Source organism: Hyla sarda, chromosome 10 (assembly GCF_029499605.1).
Source record: "Hyla sarda isolate aHylSar1 chromosome 10, aHylSar1.hap1, whole genome shotgun sequence".
Lineage (NCBI taxonomy): Eukaryota > Metazoa > Chordata > Amphibia > Anura > Hylidae > Hyla > Hyla sarda.
Window position 1 is genome coordinate 5,488,104 of NC_079198.1, and position 14,778 is coordinate 5,502,881.

The window sequence follows — 14,778 nt, forward strand, 5'->3', positions numbered from 1 at the left end:
GGTGATACGCTGTATCCCTCTGGTATGATACCCCTGGTGTGGTGATACACTGTATCCCTCTCGTATGATACCCCCGGTGTGGTGATACGCTGTATCCCTCTGGTATGATACCCCCGGTGTGGTGATACACTGTATCCCTCTCGTATGATACCCCCGGTGTGGTGATACACTGTATCCCTCTGGTATGATACCCCCGGTGTGGTGATACACTGTATCCCTCTCGTATGATACCCCCGGTGTGGTGATACACTGTATCCCTCTGGTATGATACCCCCGGTGTGGTGATACACTGTATCCCTCTGGTATGATACCCCCGGTGTGGTGATACACTGTATCCCTCTCGTATGATACCCCCGGTGTGGTGATACACTGTATCCCTCTGGTATGATACCCCCGGTGTGATGATACACTGTATCCCTCTGGTATGATACCCCCGGTGTGATGATACACTGTATCCCTCTGGTATGATACCCCTGGTGTGGTGATACACTGTATCCCTCTTGTATGATACCCCCGGTGTGATGATACACTGTATCCCTCTCGTATGATACCCCCGGTGTGATGATACACTATATCCCTCTGGTATGATACCCCCGGTGTGGTGATACACTGTATCCCTCTCATATGATACCCCCGGTGTGGTGATACACTGTATCCCTCTGGTATGATACCCCCGGTGTGATGATACACTGTATCCCTCTGGTATGATACCCCCGGTGTGGTGATACACTGTATCCCTCTGGTATGATACCCCCGGTGTGGTGATACACTGTATCCCTCTGGTATGATACCCCCGGTGTGATGATACACGGTATACCTCTGGTATGATACCCCCGGTGTGGTGATACACTGTATCCCTCTGGTATGATACCCCCGGTGTGATGATACACTGTATCCCTCTGGTATGATACCCCCGGTGTGGTGATACACTGTATCCCTCTGGTATGATACCCCCGGTGTGATGATACACGGTATCCCTCTGGTATGATACCCCCGGTGTGGTGATACACTGTATCCCTCTCATATGATACCCCCGGTGTGGTGATACACTGTATCCCTCTGGTATGATACCCCCGGTGTGGTGATACACTGTATCCCTCTGGTATGATACCCCCGGTGTGGTGATACACTGTATCCCTCTGGTATGATACCCCCGGTGTGATGATACACGGTATCCCTCTCATATGATACCCCCGGTGTGGTGATACACTGTATCCCTCTCATATGATACCCCCGGTGTGGTGATACACTGTATCCCTCTGGTATGATACCCCCGGTGTGGTGATACACTGTATCCCTCTCGTATGATACCCCCGGTGTGGTGATACACTGTATCCCTCTGGTATGATACCCCCGGTGTGGTGATACACTGTATCCCTCTGGTATGATACCCCCGGTGTGATGATACACGGTATCCCTCTGGTATGATACCCCCGGTGTGGTGATACACGGTATCCCTCTGGTATGATACCCCCGGTGTGGTGATACACGGTATCCCTCTGGTATGATACCCCCGGTGTGGTGATACACTGTATCCCTCTCGTATGATACCCCCGGTGTGGTGATACGCTGTACCTCTTGCTCTCTCTCTGACGTAGCGGTAGCGTCTTCCGGAACAGCAGGTTGTTGTAGAGCCTCAGAGGGGGATAATGTGTCTCCAGTGACGTCCGGCTCCCGCAGATATCCTGTACATAGCCCTGTAATAAGAATCACATCATGGTATTATTAGAGGACAGGTGTGGGGGAGGGGTCCTGACCTTCTACCTGCACCCCCCCCCCCCTGTCATTTAAAATCCATAGAAGAAAATGGAGCACGAACCCACCTGAGCAGCAGAGCTGTGAGCCCGCGGTGTGTGCCCCTCTATGCCCTGGTGCCCCCCGTGTCCATGCCCCCTCCCTCCCTGCACAGGTTCAGCAGATTCTCTCCTCATCCAGGTCAGAAAGCAAATGCAATCCCAACCCTGTGACCATGGAAGAGTCCACCTCCGGACCTGCGGTCACCACTCACTGAGACCACCAGCCCTGCCCCCATCAGACCCTCAGGAGCCCCCAACATGGATCCGCAGCACCTCACCCTCCCCTCAGTCACATCAGCCACATCAGGAGCCAGAACGCCTCAACCAACCTCCTCCCCCCATATTCAGGGAATGGTTCAGTCCATCATTTCTTCATTGTTCAACTCACAGTGGAGGACACAGTCAGGAGGGAGGGGGGGATTAAAGGGACAGCGTCCACATTCAGCCCACACAGCTCCTGTCATCAGACCTGAGGAGAGCAAACCTGGGGCCCTACAGAGGCCAGGGCCACAGGACGATGACACCGCGGAGTGAGACATGGGGACTGTACAGCCAGAAGATAAGCAAATACAATCACATATGAGAGGATTAGATACAGACATCATAAGAGAGTATCACATATGAGAGGATTAGATACAGACATCATAAGAGAATATCACATATGAGAGGATTAGATACAGTGATCATAAGAGAATATCACATATGAGAGGATTAGATACAGTGATCATAAGAGAGTATCACATATGAGAGGATTAGATACAGTGATCATAAGAGAATATCCCATATGACAGGATTAGATACAGTGATCACAAGAGAATATCACATATGAGAGGATTAGATACAGACATCATAAGAGACTATCACATATGAGAGGATTAGATACAGTGATCATAAGAGAATATCACATATGAGAGGATTAGATACAGTGATCATAAGAGAATATCACATATGGTAGGATTAGATACAGACATCATAAGAGAGTATCACATATGAGAGGATTAGATACAGTGATCATAAGAGAATATCACATATGAGAGGATTAGATACAGTGATCATAAGAGAGTATCACATATGAGAGGATTAGATACAGTGATCATAAGAGAATATCACATATGACAGGATTAGATACAGTGATCATAAGAGAATATCACATATGGTAGGATTAGATACAGACATCATAAGAGAGTATCACATATGAGAGGATTAGATACAGTGATCATAAGAGAGTATCACATATGAGTGGATTAGATACAGTGATCATAAGAGAGTATCACATATGAGAGGATTAGATACAGTGATCATAAGAGAGTATCACATAGGAGAGGATTAGATACAGTGATCATAAGAGAGTATCACATATGAGAGGATTAAATACAGTGATCATAAGAGAATATCACATATGAGAGGATTAGATACAGTGATCATAAGAGTGTATCACATATGAGAGGATTAGATACAGTGATCATAAGAGAGTATCACATATGAGAGGATTAGATACAGTGATCATAAGAGAGTATCACATATGAGAGGATTAAATACAGTGATCATAAGAGTGTATCACATATGAGAGGATTAGATACAGTGATCATAAGAGAGTATCACATACGGTAGGATTAGATACAGTGATCATAAGTGAGTATCACATATAAGGATTAGATATAGTAATCATAAGAATATCACATAAGGATTAGATACAGTGATCATAAGAAAGTTTCACATATAAGGATTATATACAGTGATCATAAGACAGTATCACATATGGCAGGATTAGATACAGTGATCTAGAGAAAGCATCACATATGATAGGATTAGATACAGTGCTCATCAGAGAGTATCATATATGATAGGATTAGATACAGTGCTCATCAGAGTGTATCACATATAATAGGATTAGATACAGTGGCCAGCAGAAAGTATCACATGTGAGAGGATTAGATACAGTGCTCATCAGAGAGTATCACATATGAGAGCATTAGATATAGTGCTCAGCAGAGAGTATCATATATGATGGATTAGATACAGTGCTCAGCAGACAGTATCATATATGATGGATTAGATACAGTTCTCAGAAGACAGTATCATATATGATGGATTAGATACAGTGCTCAGCAGACAGTATCATATATGATGGATTAGATACAGTGCTCAGCAGACAGTATCATATATGATGGATTAGATACAGTGCTCAGCAGACAGTATCATATATGATGGATTAGATACAGTGCTCAGCAGACAGTATCATATATGATGGATTAGATACAGTTCTCAGAAGACAGTATCATATATGATGGATTAGATACAGTGCTCAGAAGACAGTATCATATATGATGGATTAGATATAGTGCTCAGCAGATAGTATCATATATGATGGATTAGATACAGTTCTCAGAAGACAGTATCATATATGATGGATTAGATACAGTGCTCAGAAGACAGTATCATATATGATGGATTAGATACAGTGCTCAGCAGACAGTATCATATATGATGGATTAGATACAGTGCTCAGAAGACAGTATCATATATGATGGATTAGATACAGTGCTCAGCAGACAGTATCATATATGATGGATTAGATACAGTGCTCAGCAGACAGTATCATATATGATGGATTAGATACAGTGCTCAGCAGACAGTATCATATATGATGGATTAGATACAGTGCTCAGCAGACAGCATCATGTATGATGGATTAGATACAGTGCTCAGCAGACAGTATCATATATGATGGATTAGATACAGTGCTCAGCAGACAGTATCATATATGATGGATTAGATACAGTGCTCCACAAGAATACAAGTAACCATCACTTGGATACAGGAACACATCACTGGAATACAGGAGCCCACCACCAGAATTCAGGAGCCCACCACCAGAATTCAGGAGCCCACCACCAGGATACAGGAGCCCACCACCAGAATACAGGAGCCCACCACCAGAATACAGGAGCCCACCACCAGGATACAGGAGCCCACCACCAGAATACAGGAGCCCACCACCAGGATACAGGAGCCCACCACCAGAATACAGGAACACATCACTGGAATACAGGAGCCCACCACCAGAATACAGGAGCCCACCACCAGAATACAGGAGCCCACCACCAGAATACAGGAGCCCACCGCCAGAATACAGGAGCCCACCACCAGAATACAGGAGCCCACCGCCAGAATACAGGAGCCCACCACCAGAATACAGGAGCCCACCACCAGAATACAGGAGCCCACCGCCAGAATTCAGGAGCCCACCGCCAGAATACAGGAGCCCACCGCCAGAATACAGGAGCCCACCACCAGAATACAGGAGCCCACCACCAGAATACAGGAGCCCACCGCCAGAATACAGGAGCCCACCGCCAGAATTCAGGAGCCCACCGCCAGAATACAGGAGCCCACCACCAGAATACAGGAGCCCACCACCAGAATACAGGAGCCCACCACCAGAATACAGGAGCCCACCACCAGAATACAGGAGCCCATTACCGGGATACAGGAGCCCACCACCAGAATTCAGGAGCCCACCACCAGAATACAGGAGCCCATTACCGGGATACAGGAGCCCACCACCAGAATACAGGAGCCCACCGCCAGAATTCAGGAGCCCACCACCAGAATACAGGAGCCCACCACCAGAATACAGGAGCCCACCACCAGAATACAGGAGCCCACCACCAGAATACAGGAGCCCACCACCAGAATACAGGAGCCCACCACCAGAATACAGGAGCCCATTACCGGGATACAGGAGCCCACCACCAGAATTCAGGAGCCCACCACCAGAATACAGGAGCCCATTACCGGGATACAGGAGCCCACCACCAGAATTCAGGAGCCCACCACCAGAATACAGGAGCCCATTACCGGGATACAGGAGCCCACCACCAGAATACAGGAACACATCACTGGAATACAGGAGCCCACCACCAGAATACAGGAACACATCACTGGAATACAGGAGCCCACCACCAGAATACAGGAGCCCACCACCAGAATACAGGAGCCCACCACCAGAATACAGGAGCCCACCACCAGAATACAGGAGCCCACCACCAGAATACAGGAGCCCACCGCCAGAATACAGGAGCCCACCACCAGAATACAGGAGCCCACCACCAGAATACAGGAGCCCACCGCCAGAATACAGGAGCCCACCACCAGAATACAGGAGCCCACCGCCAGAATTCAGGAGCCCACCGCCAGAATACAGGAACACATCACTGGAATACAGGAGCCTACCACCAGAATACAGGAGCCCACCACCAGAATACAGGAGCCCACCACCAGAATACAGGAGCCCACCACCAGAATACAGGAGCCCACCACCAGAATACAGGAACACATCACAGGAATACAGGAGCCCACCACCAGAATTCAGGAGCCCACCACCAGAATACAGGAGCCCACCACCAGAATACAGGAGCCCACCACCAGAATACAGGAGCCCACCACCAGAATACAGGAGCCCACCACCAGAATACAGGAACACATCACTGGAATACAGGAGCCCACCACCAGAATACAGGAGCCCACCACCAGAATACAGGAGCCCACCACCAGAATACAGGAGCCCACCACCAGAATACAGGAGCCCACCACCAGAATACAGGAGCCCACCACCAGAATACAGGAGCCCACCACCAGAATACAGGAACACATCACTGGAATACAGGAGCCCACCACCAGAATACAGGAGCCCACCACCAGAATACAGGAGTCCATCACCAGAATACAGGAGCCCACCACCAGAATACAGGAGTCCATCACTTGGATACAGGAACAAATCACTGGAATACAGGAGCCCACCACCAGGATACAGGAGCCCACCACCAGAATACAGGAGCCCACCACCAGAATACAGGAGCCCACCACCAGAATACAGGAGCCCACCACCAGAATACAGGAGCCCACCACCAGAATACAGGAGCACATCACTGGGATACAGGAGCCCACCGCCAGAATTCAGGAGCCCCTTAGGAGGATACAAGAACTCACCAACCGGAATATAAGAACCCAATAATGGAACACCGGAACCCATCACAAAAATACAAGAACCCACCATCAGAATTCAGGAGCCCATTACTGGAATACAGAAACCCATCACTGTAGTACAGGAGCCCATCACTGGAGTACAGGAGCCCATCACTGGAGTACAGGAGCCCATCACTGGAGTACAGGAGCCCATCACTGGAGTACAGGAGCCCATCACTGGAGTACAGGAACCCAGCACCCTAATACAAGAGCCCATCACTGGGATACAGGAGCCCATCACTGGGATACAGGAGCCCATCACTGGAGTACAGGAAAACATCACTGGGATACAGGAACCCATCACTGGGATACAGGAGCCCATCACTGGGATACAGGAGCCCATCACTGGGATACAGGAACCCATCACTGGGATACAGGAACCCATCACTGGGATACAGGAAACCATCACTGGAGTACAGGAGCCCATCACTGGAGTACAGGAGCCCATCACTGGAGTACAGGAACCCAGCACCCTAATACAAGAGTCCATCACTGGGATACAGGAGCCCATCACTGGGATACAGGAGCCCATCACTGAAGTACAGGAAACCATCACTGGAGTACAGGAGCCCGTCACTGGGATACAGGAATCCATCACTGGAGTAAAGGAAACCATCACTGGGATACAGGAATCCATCACTGGGATACCATCACTGGAGTACAGGAGCCCATCACTGGAGTACAGGAACCCATCACTGGAGTACAGGAACCCAGCACCCTAATACAAGAGCCCATCACTGGGATACAGAAGCCCATCACTGGGATACAGGAGCCCATCACTGGAGTACAGGAAACCATCACTGGGATACAGGAACCCATCACTGGGATACAGGAGCCCATCACTGGAGTACAGGAAACCATCACTGGAGTACAGGAGCCCATCACTGGAGTACAGGAACCCATCACTGGGATACAGGAACCCATCACTGGGATACAGGAACCCATCACTGGAGTACAGGAACCCAGCACCCTAATACAAGAGCCCATCACTGGGATACAGAAGCCCATCACTGGGATACAGGAGCCCATCACAGGAGTACAGGAAACCATCACTGGGATACAGGAACCCATCACTGGGATACAGGAGCCCATCACTGGAGTACAGGAGCCCACCACCAGGATACAGGAGCCCATCACTGGAGTACAGGAAACCATCACTGGAGTACAGGAGCCCATCAATGGAGTACAGGAACCCATCACTGGAGTACAGGAACCCAGCACCCTAATACAAGAGCCCATCACTGGGATACAGGAGCCCATCACTGGAGTACAGGAAACCATCACTGGAGTACAGGAGCCCATCACTGGAGTACAGGAGCCCATCACTGGAGTACAGGAGCCCATCACTGGAGTACAGGAACCCAGCACCCTAATACAAGAGCCCATCACTGGGATACAGGAGCCCATCACTGGGATACAGGAGCCCATCACTGGAGTACAGGAAACCATCACTGGAGTACAGGAGCCCATCACTGGAGTACAGGAAACCATCACTGGAGTACAGGAAACCATCACTGGGATACAGGAACCCATCACTGGGATACAGGAATCCATCACTGGGATACCATCACTGGAGTACAGGAGCCCATCACTGGAGTACAGGAACCCAGCACCCTAATACAAGAGCCCATCACGAAGGTACAGGAACCCACTACAGGAACACAAGAACCCATCAGTGGCATATAGGAACCCACCACATGGAGCTGGACCCCCACCTTGGTGTTGTCTCATACGTATAACTTAACAGAGAGACAGATATCCTATTGTGACCATCACATGTGGGTGAGACCATATCCAGACATGGTGGCCAGTGGCGGCACAAAGTTACCACAACATGCCTCTGTATGCCATGAAATAATCGTGATAGACCACCCACTCGTTATACTTCCAGGAGACACCAAGTCAGAAGTGAGCGCTGGGGAGTAAAGAAAGGTAACACCATTCCTGTTCCCCGGATCAGAGATAGATCTTTTCCATTCGGACCGGACATTCACACATATCACATCACTTATATTGGTAGAAAACGCAGCAAAAGACTCTCTTATGTTTTTTTTAGTCAAGAGGGGAACCAAAAAGTCCCTAAATGTCTTATAAAGTCACATGTTAAAGGGGTTATCCAGGAATAGAAAAACAGAGCCAATTTCTTTCCAAAACCTCTCCCCGTCTGTCTCCAGGTTGGGTGCGGTATTACAACTCGGCTCCATTCACTTCAATGGAACTGAGCTGCAGAACCACACCCAACCTGGAGACAGACGGGGAGCATTTTTTGAACGAAGTTAGCTCTGTTTTTCTATTCCTGGATAACACCTTTAAGCCATCTTTTACATTCCGATTTCTTTAGGGTAGTCTTACTTTTTTCCCCTGACTTTTTGCCAGGGGAAGGGAGAAGTCTACTCCATGCTCAGGTATGGCCTCAGCCAGAAATGTTCTCATTTAGCTTGGGTTCAGCTTCTTCCTTCTAAAGCAATGGCCTCAAACTGTGGCCCTCAAGATGTTGCAAAATTTCAGCTCCCACCAAAAGCCTGTCTGCCTTCTCCAGAGGATCCGCACTGTCCCTGAAAGGTAAATCAAGGCCTTTGTGCAGTGGTTTTCAAACTGCAGTCCTCCAGATGTTGCAAAACTTCAACTCCCAGCATGCCCGGACAGCCAACGGCTGTCCGGGCATGCTGGGAGTTGAAGTTTTGCAACATCTGGAGGGTCACAGTTTGAGATCACTGCTCTAAAGAGATTCAAGTAATATGATCTGACGACTTCGGGGGTCTCGGGTTTGGTCCTTTTCAGGATCTTTTAGAGCTAAGACCACCTGACCCTACACTAAGATCCTACAGAGGCTGTATAGGTGGCCATTAGAGATGAGCGAATTTACAGTAAATTCGATTCGTCACGAACTTCTCGGCTCGGCAGTTGATGGCTTATCCTGCATAAATTAGTTCAGCTTTCAGGTGCTCCCGTAGGCTGGAAAAGGTGGATACAGTCCTAGGAGACTCTTTCCTAGGACTGTATCCACCTTTTCCAGCCCACCGGAGCACCTGAAAGCTGAACTAATTTATGCAGGATAAGTCATCAACTGCCGAGCCGAGAAGTTCGTGACGAATCGAATTTACTGTAAATTCGCTCATCTCTAGTGGCCATACACTCTCGTTAATCACCAGCTAAACTTTCAGCGTATCAGGGGCTTCCAAGTGTCCTCAGTTATGACAATGGGTGCTTGAATGTGCCCGAAATGCAGCAGTGACATAAGGGTTTTTAGAATGCATTAACAAAGCATTTAGGATTTAAAGGGGTATTCCAGGAAAATTTTTTTTTTTTTTTTTTTTTATATCTCAACTGGCTCCAGAAAGTTAAACAGATTTGTAAATTACTTCTATTAAAAAAATCTTAATCTTTTCAGTACTTATGAGCTTCTGAAGTTAAGGTTGTTCTTTTCTGTCTAAATCCTCTCTGATGACACGTGTCTCGGGAACCGCCCAGTTTAGAAGAGGTTTGCTATGGGGATTTTCTTCTAAACTGGGCGGTTCCCGAGACATGTGTCATCAGAGAACACTTAGACAGAAAGAACAACCTTAACTTCAGAAGCTCATAAGTACTGAAAGGATTAAGATTTTTTAATAGACGTAATTTACAAATCTGTTTAACTTTCTGGAGCCAGTTGATATATATAAAAAAAAGTTTTTTCCTGGATAACCCCTTTTAAGGAGATATCTCATACAAAAATAGTATCCCCTATACACAGGATAGGAGATAAGTTTTAGATTGCGGGGGGTCCGAGCGCTGGGACCCTGTATGGAGCTCCAGCTTTCCCCTGAAGCGGTGCATAACAACCCCTGTCTGAAGCGGGGACACCACGCCCCCTCCATATATCTCTATGGGAAAGCCGTTCAGCTATCTTCGGCTCTCCCATAGAGATATATGGAGGGGGCTTGGCGTCCCCCGCTTTGGGCGAGGGTCGTGACGCGCTGCTCCAGGGGAGAGCTCAATACAGGGTCCCAGTGCTGGGACCCCCGCGACCTAAAATTTATCCTCTATCCTGCAGATATCCTTGAGACTACTACTTTAAAGGGGTACTCCCATGGAAAACTTTTTTTTTTAAACTGGTGTCAGATTTGTAAATTAGTTAAACAGATTTGTAAATTACTTCTATTAATTTATTTTTATCCTTCCAGTACTTTTTAGGGTCTGTATACTACAGAGGAAATGCTTAACATTTTAGATTTCTCTGATGTCATGACCACAGTGCTCTCTGCTGACCTCTGCTGTCCATTTTAGGAGAAAATCCCCATAGCAAACATATGCTGCTCTGGACAGTTCCTAAAATGGACAGAGATGTCAGTAGAGAGCACTGTGCTCGTGACATCAGAGATATCTAAAAAGTAAAGCATTTCCTCTGTAGTATATAACCCCTAAAAAGTACTGGAAGGATTAAGATTTTTTTATAGATGTAATTTAAAAATCTGTTTAACTTTGTGGCACCAGTTTATTAAAAAAATTAAAAAAGTAGTTTTCCATGGGAGTACCCCTTTAATATATTTCCATGAGAGTACTCCTTTAATATATGTTTTCCGGGAGCTGGATCTTTTCATGTGTACATTGCTTTGCTTCGTTGGTCCGGAGGCTCTTCATGCACCAGCGCATTCTAAGCCCAGATTTCGGATGCACACTGGAGTAGGTGAGCAGTGCTGACTTGTTCCTTCCTCATTGCAGAGTTTTGGCTGACCTGAATAGAGTACCTGGATCCTGACCATCTTCTTTTTTATTTATTTTTTTAAATGAACGGATGCCAGAAAGTTAAACAGATTTGTAAATTACTTAAATTAAAAAATCATTATCCTTCCAGTACTTATTAGCAGCTGTATGCTACAGACGAAATTATTTTCTTTTTGAATCTTGTCCACAGTGCTCTCTGCTGACACCTCTGTCTGTGTCAAGAACTGTCCAGAGCAGCATAGGTTTGCTATGAGGATGTTCTCCTGCTCCGGACAATTCCTGATACGGGCATCAGGTGTCAGCAGGGAGCACTGTGGACAAGACAAAAAAGAAATTCAGAAAGCAAAGAATTTCCTCTGTAGCATACAGTTGCTAATAAGTACTGGAAGAATAAAGATTTTTTTTAATAGAAGTAAATTACAAATCTGTTTAACTTTCTGGCACCAGTTGACTTAAAAATTAAAATTGTTTTCCACTGGAGTACCCCTTTAAGTAGAGTGTGGTGGCCCAGTAGGGGAGCTGTGACCCCGTACCCTTGCTGCCCTGTCAGTCCTCTTATGTATATATTGTTTGCCATGTGTTATACTGTATAATGCATATAGAAAGTGTTATTACTTTAAGAGGGGTTAACATGTGATCACCAGTTGTCATGTGAGTGTAACCCAGAAGGTATCAGTGACCATGTGACTCAAGGGTGACCTATGGGACCCCACCAGAGTCTCCCCTATAAAAGCCCTGGGAGGAGTCTCTTCGCTCTCTTTCTGCTGAATTGCAGTGCAGTCAAGTCCTAGAGTGTGTCTGGAGTCCATAAGTCCGTCCAGCAGCCACAATTCTACAAGTAATCTACAACCACAGCATTGTTAGTCTCAAGTCAAGTCAGTCACAGTCATCTATTATCAAGTCAGAGTGGCCTGCACTAAATTCGTCCAAATCTACTGCAAGTCCCAGCAAGCCCTTAAAGAGGTACTCCGGTGGAAAACTTGTTATTTTTTTATTTTTTTTATTCAACTGGTGCCAGAAAGTTAAACAGATTTGTAAATTACTTCTATTAAAAAATCTTAATCCTTCCAGTACTTATTGGCTGCTAAATACTACAGAGGAAATTCTTTTCTCTTTGGAACACAGAGCTCTCTGCTGACATCTCTGTTAATTTTAAAAGGGGTACTCTGGCCCTAAGACATCTTATCCCCAACCTCTTTGAGATGCACACCGCGCTGCCAGCTCACAAACTGCCAGTTGCCAACCAAGGGGCCGGAGTATCGTGACATCAAGACTCTGCCCCCATGTAACGTTAGGCCCCGTCCCCGCTATGCCAGTCTATGGGAGGGGACGTGACGGCCGTAGACTTGCTTAACAGGTTGTCTCTCTCTTTCCAGACCAGTTCTTTCAGCAGGCTGTCTCCCTATTTCTAAAGCAGCAGACTGTCTTTCTCTTTCTAGGGAAGCTCTTGTAGCAGACTGTCTCCCTCTTTGCAGAGCAGCTCTTGCAGCAGGCATTCTCAAACACTCTGCAAAACAGCCTCTCTTTCTGCAATGAAGCTCTAGTAGCAGGATGACTCTCTCTTTCTAGAGCAGCTCTAGTAGCAGATTTTCTCCCTCTATGTGGAACAGCTCTAGTAGCAGGCTGCCTCCCTCTTTCCAGAACAGCTCTAGTAGCAGATTCTCTCCCTCTATGTGGAACAGCTCTAGTAGTAGGCTGTCTCCCTCTTTCCAGAACAGCTCTAGTAGCAGGCTGCCTCCGTCTATGTGGAACAGCTCTAGTAGCAGGCTGTCTCCCTCTTTCCAGAGCAGCTCTAGTAGCAGGCTGCCTCCCTCTATGTGGAACAGCTCTAGTAGCAGGCTGTTTCCCTCTTTCCAGAGCAGCTCTAGTAGAAGGCTGCCTCCCTCTATGTGGAACAGCTCTAGTAGTAGGCTGTTTCCCTCTTTCCAGAGCAGCTCTAGTAGCAGGCTGCCTCCCTCTATGTGGAACAGCTCTAGTAGTAGGCTGTTTCCCTCTTTCCAGAGCAGCTCTAGTAGCAGGCTGCCTCCCTCTATGTGGAACAGCTCTAGTAGCAGGCTGTCTCCCTCTTTCCAGAGCAGCTCTAGTAGCAGGCTGCCTCCCTCTATGTGGAACAGCTCTAGTAGTAGGCGGTTTCCCTCTTTCCAGAGCAGCTCTAGTAGCAGGCTGCCTCTCTCTATGTGGAACAGCTCTAGTAGCAGGCTCTCTCCCTCTTTCCAGAGCAGCTCTATGGCTGTCTGTCTCTCTATTTCCAGAGCAGCTCTAGTAGCTGGCTGCCTCCCCCTTTGTGGAGCAGATCTTGCAGCAGGCTGTCTCCCTCTTTTCAGAGAAGCTCTAGTAGAAGGTTGTCTCCCTCTTTGCAGAACAGCTCTTCTAGCTGGCTGTCTCTCTCTTCAAAGAAGCTCTAGTAGCAGGCTGTTTCCCTCTTTCCAGAGAAGCTCTAGTAGCTGCAGCGCAGAGCAGCTCTTTTTTGTAGGCTGTCTTCCACTCTGCAGAGCAGCTCTTTTTGTATGCTGTCTCCCTCTATGCAGAGCAGCTCTTGAAGCAGGCTTTCCCTCTCACTATGCAAGACATCTGTGACAGCAGTCTCTCTCCCTCTCTATGCAGTACAGCAGTTATAGCAGGCGGCCCCATTTTTTATGGAGCAGCACATCTTTTTCTATCTTCTTGTAGATCTTGTAGCAGGCTTTCTAATTCTCTGCAGAGCAGCTCTTTTATTGGTCTCTCTCTCTCTCTCTCTCTCTCTCTCTTTCTCTGTGCAGGCCTATTCTTTTAACAGGCGTCCTTCATCACTACAGAGTAGCTCTCCTTTTTGCAAAGCCAGGTCATGTGCACAAACCGGTCTCTCCCTTCCCTACTTGTGACCACTAAAATGGCATAAACAATTTTGCACAATCTTAACATTGCCACGATTTACTATATATAAGCATAAACACTCAGATCTTACTGGGTAAAGGTCGATCACAACTTTGAAGATGACCTCACAACCAGACTAGAAGCTTTTGCCACCAACTGGCCCCCAAGTAGGTAGTCTGGTTCTCACTACTTTTGGCTTCCAGCGGTGACTTCAGTCCTTTAAAGTGTAAATGTGAAACTGAAACAACAAAAATTACTTAGAATAAATAATGTAAAAAATTTATATATATATATATATATATATATATATATATATATATACACTATAAGGGGGGTGCAGAGCGGTATATTCAAGCAGATCGTGCGATTTTATTAAAACTTGCAAGCAGTACACAAG

General features: G+C 46.9%; 2 protein-coding genes across 5 annotated transcripts in view; one reads left to right on the top strand and one right to left on the bottom strand.

Annotated features, from left to right (window-relative positions):
• The window catches only part of TRIM62 (tripartite motif containing 62), a 46,903-nt gene that overhangs the window by 17,570 nt on the left and 14,555 nt on the right, over positions 1 to 14,778 (bottom strand). For 2 of the 4 annotated variants that reach the window (XM_056544244.1, XM_056544243.1), the window contains exon 2: positions 1,576 to 1,697. Coding sequence is in view for 1 of the 4 variants with exons in the window: in XM_056544242.1 (XP_056400217.1) it covers positions 1,576 to 1,697; positions 1,824 to 1,931 (230 nt within the window). In the remaining 3 variants the exon portion in view is untranslated. Of the gene's footprint in view, positions 1 to 1,575; positions 1,698 to 1,823; positions 1,953 to 2,125; positions 2,394 to 14,778 lie in introns of those variants that run through there. The other 2 variants (XM_056544245.1, XM_056544242.1) reach the window with 2 other exon arrangements.
• Positions 4,477 to 8,442, top strand: LOC130294252 (uncharacterized). The gene is made up of 5 exons (XM_056543840.1): positions 4,477 to 4,511; positions 4,618 to 5,970; positions 6,049 to 6,747; positions 6,859 to 7,426; positions 7,489 to 8,442. Exons 1-5 carry the CDS (start codon positions 4,477 to 4,479, stop codon positions 8,440 to 8,442), a joined length of 3,609 nt encoding a protein of 1,202 aa, XP_056399815.1.

Bases quoted from the DNA above. Each gene is read 5' to 3' on its own strand.
- LOC130294252 (XM_056543840.1), top strand. From the start codon at position 4,477: ATGTATGATGGATTAGATACAGTGCTCAGCAGACA. The intron at 4,512-4,617 runs GTATCATATATG...ACTTGGATACAG, and splicing joins GATACAGTGCTCAGCAGACA to GAACACATCACTGGAATACA. The intron at 5,971-6,048 runs GCCAGAATTCAG...AGAATACAGGAG, and splicing joins CCAGAATACAGGAGCCCACC to CCCACCACCAGAATACAGGA.